The 10,938-nt window shown below is 33.2% G+C and overlaps 1 protein-coding gene across 6 annotated transcripts in view; it reads right to left on the bottom strand.

The window, feature by feature from the left end:
• Positions 1-774: 774 nt before the first annotated feature.
• Positions 775-10,938, bottom strand: part of LOC126743878 (polyhomeotic-proximal chromatin protein-like) — a 63,684-nt gene continuing 53,520 nt past the window's right edge. For 4 of the 6 annotated variants that reach the window (XM_050451118.1, XM_050451121.1, XM_050451123.1 and 1 more), the window contains 5 exons: positions 9,026-9,264; positions 8,828-8,957; positions 8,450-8,585; positions 8,255-8,387; positions 775-1,610 (listed from right to left, as the gene is read on the bottom strand). In XM_050451118.1, the coding sequence (XP_050307075.1) occupies positions 1,398-1,610; positions 8,255-8,387; positions 8,450-8,585; positions 8,828-8,957; positions 9,026-9,264 (851 nt within the window). In that variant the 3' untranslated portion in view covers positions 775-1,397. The remainder of the gene's footprint in view (positions 1,611-8,254; positions 8,388-8,449; positions 8,586-8,827; positions 8,958-9,025; positions 9,265-10,938) is intronic. The other 2 variants (XM_050451120.1, XM_050451124.1) reach the window with 1 other exon arrangement.

Here is a 10,938-nt window from a genome sequence, read left to right as displayed (position 1 = left end):
AAGGTCAAATATGAATCTGGTACCATGAGGCCAAGAAGAAAGTCTGAAAATAAGCATAGAACCCTTGACAAATTACATGTTAAATAATTTGCCTAAAAAGTGAAACTAAAAATGGATTTTTAGAGTCCGGACAAAAAACCATAATAGCTTGCAAGTGTCAAATATTTAGTTGCAACATTATTTAAGTTTTTCCGGGAATTTGATTTTATTTAATTATAACGTCGATTGCGCAGACATTTTTCCTAATAAATAAAACACTAATTTTAGGTCATTATTCCAAGTTTTTCCTTTTTTCATTTTTCTATTCTTTTAGGCTTTGAATTTCCTTTTTATAATTTACAATTGGATGTAGTTGAGGGCATTTTCAAACCTTTTAACGCATGTATAATATTTTCCATAATTTGAATAATCTTCCAGAGAACTTTTATTTATTTGTAAACCAACCTAAAAATATTCAATTATCTTCATATGCCCACGGTCGTCTTTAGTAATCAATCTTTTTTGTCTTATTGGCAATGAAACTTTTAAAATAATCTTAATTGCCTGGAAGATATTAATATTGACTTAATTTTCCAGGCAACTTTTCTAAACTGTGATATTTAGACTCTCCACTCGTTTAGCTTGGAGGTGTTCCAGACTTCACATGCTCGGATCACATGACCTTCTAAAGTGAAATTTTCCGTTCTTCCGATTGGTCCTCAATTAAAAAATAAAAGTTGAATATTAAAGTGTGGATTCAGTCCAAGAGGTTCAAAGGCAAAAATAAAACAGACATTTATATAAATTACAAACGTTTTATTATCTTTAGTGGCAGTATGTAAACATGTAACAAATATCATTCGAATATCTGCACCGTTCTTTTTTTTACACTAGGGAAGCCTAAGAATAAATTAATAACCTAACAAACAGACAAATTGCACATTTGAACGGACCTACAGGACAACAGCCGCGGTCGGATAAACACTATAGAAAGTGATGTTAATAAAGACCGACCGCGGCTGTTACGCCCCGTATATTAAGAAACAATATATTTATTTAGCCCTTAAGTATACTTTATTATATAAATTAATCTTACTATATACAATTAAAATTTTATTAGTTCTACAGTGCCTACAATGGACGAATAATGTACAATTTCATTGTTTTTTTGTTAAATTATTTGGTTTCAGTTTGTACAATATTTACACGATTGTTTTGTCAAAGTCAGATCTAGGGTGCCCAAAAGGTCACCTATAAATTACTACTATATTAAAACCGCTTCGTTAATGGTTAGATCAATTATCATCATCAGTCTTAATCCAACTAGGATAACCCCCTTAACGAAATTTCCTTCTATTTTTAAGGGATTGTTGGACTCCAAAATATAATACCTGTAGTGCACGTCTTTAAACGTTCACTTATTGTTGCTTGGGTGGTTCCTTATCAGTACGCATATCGTCGATTTTCGCGACAATTTTTAGGGCCGGACCGAGTTTTATCGACATAGCGGTCATCAAATGGTCCGCCTTCAGGAGCATCAGAGCTTGACCGTCGATCTCTTGGATCAGGAAGTCTTCCGCGTAATCGGAGCATCCAGGTAAGTTCTTGATAAATTCCACCACTTCTGGCACCTGAAATTAACAAAAAAAATTAAGTTTAGCAAGTCGTTATATTTTTGTTAACAATGTATATTGTGAATCAATTAATAATAATTATTAAGTCTTTTAACGATGAGGTTCAAAAGATTGGAATAAATGCTTGTCACTTCAATGAAATATTTGTGAATGTTACAATCACTACGCCCCTGCCTTCTAATGACCCTTTGACATATTTGACTAAAAATCGTGGTTCTGGCTTTGCTTTTAGTGATTTGTTTAATCAAGTGCGCCAAGTGATTGATACTATGAATAATAGTCAAATTAGAGATCCATATGACTTCAATATGCGGGTCATTAAAACCATAAAAAATTGACTGATTATTGTTCCCTTGGCCAGATTGTCTATTACATAAGGTAAGCTTTCTAACTGTCTCAAAATCGCAAAACTAATACCAATACATAAGAAAGGTTCATAGACGGACCCTGAAAACTATCGTCCAATTTCTTTGGTCCAAATTTTTGGGAAAATTCTAGACACCCTGTTGAGAGACTAAATTGAGGACTGCTTTGAACGCAAACTTATGTTCTATACAGTACATCCGTAAAGTAGCGGATAAATTTAAAAAAAAAAAATGAAATGGACCGTTTCTGAAAAAAAAATACCCGAACCCGTCGATTTTAATATATATTCGGTTTAGGGTTATTCCATATGGAAAGTAAATATACAGGGTGACTCAAACAAAAGGTATGACGTCATCAATATGTTTTTTAAATGGAAAGCGCGTAAAAGAAACCCGTTTTTTTACAAAGAATATGGCAAGAATGAATAATGGTTACTTATGCATCAAATTCAAATTTTTAATAAAAAATGATGATAAAATGTAAAACTAAAGAAATACCTATCTAAATTAAACGTTCGAATTGAGCACCGTTAACAATAGGCGATTTAAAAATCTTTTTGAACGTTTGCAATGACGTCTGGAGTCATATTTCCAATTCCTGGCGTATTTGTTCTTTTAAATCTTCTAAACTCGCTGGTTTAGTGATATACACTTTACTCTTTAATTACCGGGCTTTGGTCGTTTAACAAAAAAAAAGGTGAGATTCTCCGGGGTGTTTCTTTTTTTTTGGTTAGTTTGGTGTAAATATATTGAGAAGAAACTTGGTATTCCTAGTGTAGCTGTTCAGCTTAACGACAATTATTATTACACTAACTACGGTTTAGGCCGTGATACTTATATTAGATTTATATTTCTTATACAGTTTATAGTTATAGGGCGTGTGCTGTAAACTTTTAGGAGTTTGCTATAAAACTTATAGGAGCTTTTTTGGAAATTTTATGAATTACATAGGAAGTATTAAAGTTTGGAAAGTTCCAACTGGATCAGGATATAAAAGAATTTAATACCTAAAAATATGATTTTTTTAAGAACTTATTATTAATGAAAATAGGAGTTTGAGTTGGACCTTCTTGGGTTAGATTCATTATTACTTGTCTTGTATGGCTTGTAAAAAATTCGGTAGCATGACATTTTAAAGGCAAATGATGCACCTTTATCCATTAACTGCTGTTTGAATTAATTTTATTTTTTCACTCACATGTGTGTTCCCTCATAATAACCCATCCTGTATATCGATCTTCTTGAAAAAATATACAGTTGTTAAGCTCATTCGGACCTTATAGTGCTAGAAATTTCAAGTCGTTCAAGGGTTTTCAATTTGAGTTCTCATAGAAAACAGGGATTCGACCGATTTTTTTACTATACGATAATACCCCCCTTGGGGGTAGCGGATTGAAAAAACAAATTATAGATTTATCATGCCCAATGTATTGAGACTTTTATTTCTTAAAAGTATGGACATTTTAGTTAGACAGCACATAATTTAGTCATGACTAAATTAAATAGATTGAAATTTAAAAGAGAGTAATCGGTTTTTTTTTAAATTTTTACAGTACAGGATATGATCTTCTAAGCACCCAGATTTGGTTTCAAAATTCGTTCCTATAATGGATCTGTGATTTAAAATTGGTGAAAATCGAAGTTTTCTGTAGTAATTAAAGGATTCAAATCCCCTAGATGAGTTAGAAGATTTTTTTTTTAATCTGTCTACCCACTTTGTACTTATTAAATTAAAAAACACGTTAATTTCTATTAACTATTTAAAAATAAAAAAAAACAATGTTTTCAATTTCTTTAGTTTTACCATCTTAAATTTCAAAAAATTCGACTTTTTGAGGGTGTTGTCTATGACATTCTGTGAACCAATGAGGGTTTCCGTCATAAATATTTTATCCGTTTCACAAAATTATTGTTATCATTACATAATTGCTGCATTTGCGCACAACCCGATAGCTCTTGAAGTAAGAATATTTTATAAGAGTGGAACTTTGCTTTTTTCAATACTTAATGCACAGTAGATCGCGTTAATTAATATTAGAATCCGTGCCTGTGATTGTGGCTTTGGGATTATCTTGGACCGTTCAGCTCATCTTCTTCAGTTATTCAGTATCCCGAACATGCCCGAATTTACGAAACTTTGCATACATACTTAATAAGCTAACTTACTATGGATTCGACGATCTGAGCATTAAGCTGATCCAGTCTTACTTGAATAACAGAAGTCAATATGTCCATTTTGAGGGTGGTACATGTCAAGAGTTTATTGTTAACACATGGTATACCATAGGGATCGGTTCTTGGGCCTATCATAACTGCTGTATATCAATGATCTGCCCAGTTGTCATCTTGAGTCAATATTATAGCTGATGACACAACATCTTTGATTATTGACAGTAGTCTATCTAGTCTTGGCATCACGGCTGATCATGCTTAAATGAAACCATGACCCAGAATATACTTTTTTCCCTTCGAGACTGCGGTCTTTGTCTTTAAACTCTAGATGTAATAGTAACCTTCCTTGGTATCGCATTGGATACAGGTTTAATTTGGGAGTCACATATTGAGGAACTCTCCTCCAAATAATCAAGATGCATATTTCCGTAAAGAATTTAGCCACCTCAGTTTCAGCTTAAATTTTCTTGACCTAAATGTCAAAGTTTAACTGCAAATTGTGGATTGAGGAAAGTTACACGACCGTCAACGTTAAATTTTGAGTAATTAAAAATTTGACATTATTACGTCAATGGATTTTTTCCAATAGACAATTTTATAAAATTTGAACGTGCCTTATGGAAAGTACATCATTCAGCGAAAAGATCTTTTGACGTAAAAGTGACAGTTGCAATTTTAAGAATGGCAGACGAACGCCATCTTGGATTAATCGAATGAAAGAAAACAATCGTAGAAGATGGTTGTTCTGTGATGGTTATTTTTTTTAAATTATATTATTATAATACGAGATTTAAAGTTCAAAATTTAAAAATTTAGAAATTCTCGGCATTTTTCTTTTAAAAATTATTATACCTTGTAGGACGGTAATTATTATAAAGGGTGAATCATTAATATTGCACGAAAATTTAACTTTTTCCACCCAACCCAACACTTTCAAGAACTTCTATAACCTTTACTCCTAATTGTGTTTTACTTCATGTTAATTACTCTTCCTTTTTAAAAAAACCTTTGATATTATAAGAGTTAGATTGAATGAATTAAAAGTTTGTTTTCATTGTTGTACTTACAATACTGCACGTACTACAATATGTAATACGTGGCGCCAAAATAAAATTTAGCACCTTAGACAACCTCCCTATACCTAAACTCAAATGGTTATTCTCGTTTACTTTCAAATTACATAATTAGAAATACCACGAAAATTTTTAATTAAAATTTCAACGCCCTGTATCTCAGCAGGGAAGCATTATCGGACGTAGGTTTATAAGAAGTTTTTTCGAAATTTTGACCCAAGGAATACGTCCTTAAATTTTCATGCATTATTAATGACGAACCACGTATTATTCTCTTAATGCATTGAAAAATCTTATAAAATAAATATAATTGGCTTTCTTTTGAATATGCCGACTTCTGCCATAACTGTAATCAGTACTGACAGGCAAAAGACAAGGTGGAGGGGTATTAAACGCAATAAGCAAAAAATGTACAGCACAGAAATGTGATATATTTGAAAACGATATTGAAGCACTTTGTATTAAAATTAGTTTAGACCTAAAAGGATTTTTGTATGTTGTAGTTGTTTATTTTGTACCTGATTGTAGTGTGACTATTTACCAAAGAGTTTATAATTGTGTTGAGAAAAACCTTTTAGACTGTAAGTGTATAATTTTAGGTGATTTTAATATTCATGAACTTGTCCATAATGTAAAAAATGTTTCTATATGTGATTTTAAAAGTTTTTTAGCCTTTACTAATTTTACACAAATTAATACGGTACGTAATATTTATAATGTACTACTAGATCTAGTTATTGTTAGCTCCCACTTACAGAGCTCTTTAGTAAACATTAATGATGATCCATTGTTGCCTATTGACAGGCATCTTCCTGTTCTTTCAATTCATGTAAATATCAATAATAATTTTGAAGAATGTAAACAAGTCAACAATACAAAATTTCATTTTAAAAAAGTGAATTTTGACCTTATGTACACGTCGTTTAAAAACGGGAATTGGGATAATGTATATAAATGCTGTGTTGTTAATAATGCTGTGAAGGAATTTTATAGCATAATGAATGAAATTTTTGAAGAGTGTGTTCCTAAGTCAACCCAACTGGAAAAAGACCTTTCCTGTATGGTACAATGGCGAGATCACTAAAATGATCAAAACCAAGGAAAGGTTTTTAAACAAATTTAGAAAATCAAAAATATCATTTTGGTGGGATAAGTACAGACAAATAAGGCAAAAAATTAAAATTAAAATAAAACATTTATAAGTAGAGTAAAAGCAGGTTTATTCTGGTCCTATGTTCGTAATAAAAAAAGAGTCTGATTTTTCATCTCAGGTCTCCTATAAGGATATGTCCATTTTTTTATTTTTAACCGTAGCCTGCAGACATTAACTTATCCTGATGAGTGGCGTATCAGTAAAATAATTTCATTGCACAAAAAAGGGGCTAAGCATGAGGTGATAAACTATAGACCTGTTACCATTCTGAATGCTGTTTCTAAAGTATATAGATAAGAACTTTATTTCATAGAATATATGCTGAAGTCAGTCATAATATATTCGAATATAAACATGGATTTTTGCCTAATAAATCAACATTAACTAATTTGATTACATTTTGTTCATTTGTTCACAATGCTTTGAATAATAAAAAACAGGTTATTTATATGTCATATATACCGACATGGAGAAAGCATTTGATAAAATTCGACATTCCGTAATAATAACATCTCTTTATGAAACTAATGTAACTACAGATTTAATTCAGTTAATTTCTTCCTATTTAGAAAATTAACAACAGTATGTAGAGGTTAAGGGCGCCAGAAGATTTACATGGAAATTACTTCTCTAGGTGATTGCATCTTTCTGCAAAATTATTTAGATTGATTGATGTAATGCAAACTCATTTCATTTCAATAATAAAAAATGTTCAGTAATGTCGCCGACACTTAACAAAAATATAATTAATTATAGCTACAATATTAGCGGTATCCAGCTTGAACATTCCAGCAATGAAAATGATTTAGGTGTAATTGTTGACTGTTATTTAGCTTTTACCGACCACATTATTAACACAGTTAATGAGTCACACAAAATAATGGGTTTCGTTATTAGAACTACCAAAAACTTTAATGTTGAGTGTTGTTTAAAACTGTTTGATAGTCTGGTTTTACCGAAGTTAGAATATGGAGTATAATTTGGTCTCCACAATATGACGTCTGGATTAAAACCATAGAGCGTGTACAACGCAAATGTTTAAAACATATGTTTTTCAAGAAATTTGGATATTATCCTGAACAAGGTTATCACCATAATGTGCTTATGAAAATATTTAACAGATTATCCCTAGAAAATCGGCGCATTAAAATATGCCTAGTGTATATTTATAAAATTTTGACAAATAAGATTGATGCTCCTTATATTATGGCAATGTTGCCATTCTTCATTAATGTTGGTAATACCAGACAAAGAAAAATGTTTCATCTTGATTGTTCTATAACAAATATATACAAGAACTCACCAATATTATAGAATGTATGATTATTTTAATATTTATGCCTCTGATCTTGATATTGCTATTACAGATTTAAGACATTTTACAGAAATTATTGACATTAGACTTTTTGCTTCACAGGCCTGATATGTGTTAATATAAATATATGTGTTTTTGTTTAATGTGGATAGTGTTAAATACTTAAATATATTATATATTATAAGAAATATTTTAAACGTTTTATTAGGTGCATTGTACATTTATATGCTAATATTATATTTGGATTTCATTTTAGAGTAAGTAAGTACATATTATAGGTGGTATCGGATGGTATACTGCAATTCAAAAAACAAAAAATGACATTTTTTCTTAATCCGAGCGTCACTTTTTGTGAAAAACTTGAAAAAAGAAAACAATTTTCCCACACAGTAGAAGAATATTTTCTACCACACTATGAAGGAACTAAATCCACATTTCTGTCCCTGAAAGTAAGTCTAGATGTTTCTCTTGAAGAACAAAGTTTCAATACGAAATCCCCCCTTTTTGATAACATCCCAAAACTTAAAATTCCCAAGATTTCCGGTGCGAAAGACCCAACTTACCCCCCATTTAAGAGGATCCACTTTCGGGATATTGTCCTCAGCAGTGGCGGGACTGGTACTTTCGGCCTTATGCTCGTCGGTATCCATGTCCTCCGGTTTGTCCCATTTCTTCTTGTCCTCCTTATTCTTACCACTGGAAAAGCGTCATAAGCAAAATTTAAAGTAAGCTTTTACACGGTATATGTAAGCTCTTACCTTTTGACACACGCTGCCGAACAAAATCTCTTATTTTTCTTGAACTTCGACTTGTGATCGACGATTCCGCAGGCCTCGCATTTGGCCATGTCGCCTTTCGGTGATAAAGAACCTGGCGATAATGCCAGTTTTTTTCCTGAAGGAATTATATAGAAAAAAATTTAGATAAAATTACGCAGGTTTTACCGCACTCGTCAAGAGAAGAATTTGAAATCTGTATCAAATTTACATTTTTATAGACTAAAAGTTATATGCTTAGTAAGAATTCCACTGAGAACCAATTGAGATCCTTTATACTCAAAAAGTTTCAATCTTCTCCTGAAGATGCTAAGATCGTTCTCGAAACACTGGTCAAATAAACAATAATATTTTTCTTACTTGGTGGTTCGTCGTCCCTCTCGTTCGTCGAATGTGCCGATTTAATTTCGCTAATCATGCCGCTCCTATTAACCGGGAACGGTTCAGAGGACTCCTGTATCACAAAGTCCTCGATCACGTGAGTGAGAATCTACCGATAAAATAATAATGAAGATTAATATTCCTTATTATAGCCTGGTAAAATAACAATGTCCTTACTTTACTGACCTGAGGCTTGACCATCGCCTTAGGAGGACACCTCTCTTTCACCTCTTCGGCGGTAGCAGCCAGTGGTATACCACCGATTTCCGAGGAGGTGGTGGTACTCGTGGTGGTCGTCGAGGTGGCCGGTTGACTGGGCACGGTACCCGGTAGGGGTGTAGCTTGGATCAGTTGGTCTTGCGGTTGAGGTTTTAAGAGATCCTGAGCTTCTTTGGATTCTGGTTGAGGACCGCTCCCTACGGTTCAATTAAATCAAATGTCATTTTAATTAAGACAAACTGAGATCCAGAAATCATGGACGATCACTAAGAAATGTTATCTCTCGTCTTTAGTTAGTCAAGTCACGTCTGAAAAACAGCTTTTCCAGATCATCCAGAACTTTCCTGGAAGGTGAGAAGCAGTAGAAAGTCAAAAAAGCAACTTTTGACCCTTAAATCGGTATACATGTCTCGCTGAGATCCAGAAATCATGAACGATCGCTATGAAATGTTATCTCCCGTTTTTAGTTAGTCAAGTCACGTCTGAAAACCAGCTTTTCCAGATGATCCAGAATGTTACTGAAAGGTGAGAAACGGTAGAAAGTCAAAAAATCCACTTTTGACCCCCAAATCTGTATAAATGTCCCTCTGAGATCCAGAAATCATGGACGATCACTATGAAATGTTGTCTCCCGTTTTTAGTTAGTCAAGGCACGTCCAAAAAATAGCTTTTCCAGATGATCCAGAATGTTACTGAATGGTGAGAAACGGTAGAAAGTCAAAAAAGCCACTTTTGACCCCCCAAATTGGGATAAATGTCCCTCTGAGATCCAGAAATCATAGACGATCGTTATGAAATGTTGTCTCCTGTTTTTAGTTAGTCAAGTCACGTCCAAGGAATAATTTTTCCAAATGATTCAGAATGTTGCTGTAAGGTGAGATGCGGTAGAAAGTCAAAAAAGCCACTTTTGACTCCCAAATCGGTATAAATGTCCCTCTAAGATCCAGAAATCATGGACGATCACTATGAAATGTTATCTCCCATTTTTAGTTAGTCAAGTCACGTCTGAAAAACAGCTTTTCCAGATGATCCAGAATGTTACTGAATGGTGAGAAACGGTAGAAAGTCAAAAAAGCCACTTTTGACCCCCAAATTGGGATAAATGTCCCTCTGAGATCCAGAAATCATGGACGATCGCTATGAAATATTATCTCCTGTTTTAAGTTAGTCAAGTCACGTCCAAGGAATAATTTTTCCAAATGATTCAGAATGTTGCTGTAAGGTGAGATGCGGTAGAAAGTCAAAAAAGCCACTTTTGACCCCCAAATTGGGATAAATGTCCCTCTGAGATCCAGAAATCATGGACGATTGCTATTAAATGTTATCTCCCATTTTTAGTTAGTCAAGGCACGTCCAAAAAATAGCTTTTCCAGATGATTCAGAATGTTACTGAAAGGTGAGAAACGGTAGAAAGTCAAAAAAGCCACTTTTGACCCCCAAATTGGTATAAATGTCCCTCTGAGATCCACAAATCATGGACGATCACTATGAAATGTTATCTCCCATTTTTAGTTAGTCAAGTCACGTCTGAAAAACAGCTTTTCCAGATGATCCAGAATGTTACTGAATGGTGAGAAACGGTAGAAAGTCAAAAAAGCCACTTTTGACCCCCAAATTGGGATAAATGTCCCTCTGAGATCCAGAAATCATGGACGATCGCTATGAAATATTATCTCCTGTTTTAAGTTAGTCAAGTCACGTCCAAGGAATAATTTTTCCAAATGATTCAGAATGTTGCTGTAAGGTGAGATGCGGTAGAAAGTCAAAAAAGCCACTTTTGACTCCCAAATCGGTATAAATGTACCTCTAAGATCCAGAAATCATGGACGATCACTATGAAATGTTGTCTCCCGTTTTTAGTTAGTCAAGTC

Source organism: Anthonomus grandis, chromosome 13, assembly GCF_022605725.1.
Source record: "Anthonomus grandis grandis chromosome 13, icAntGran1.3, whole genome shotgun sequence".
Taxonomy (NCBI): domain Eukaryota; kingdom Metazoa; phylum Arthropoda; class Insecta; order Coleoptera; family Curculionidae; genus Anthonomus; species Anthonomus grandis.
The sequence above is the reverse complement of the archived record's forward strand: the minus strand, read 5'-3'. Positions and strand labels throughout refer to the sequence as shown.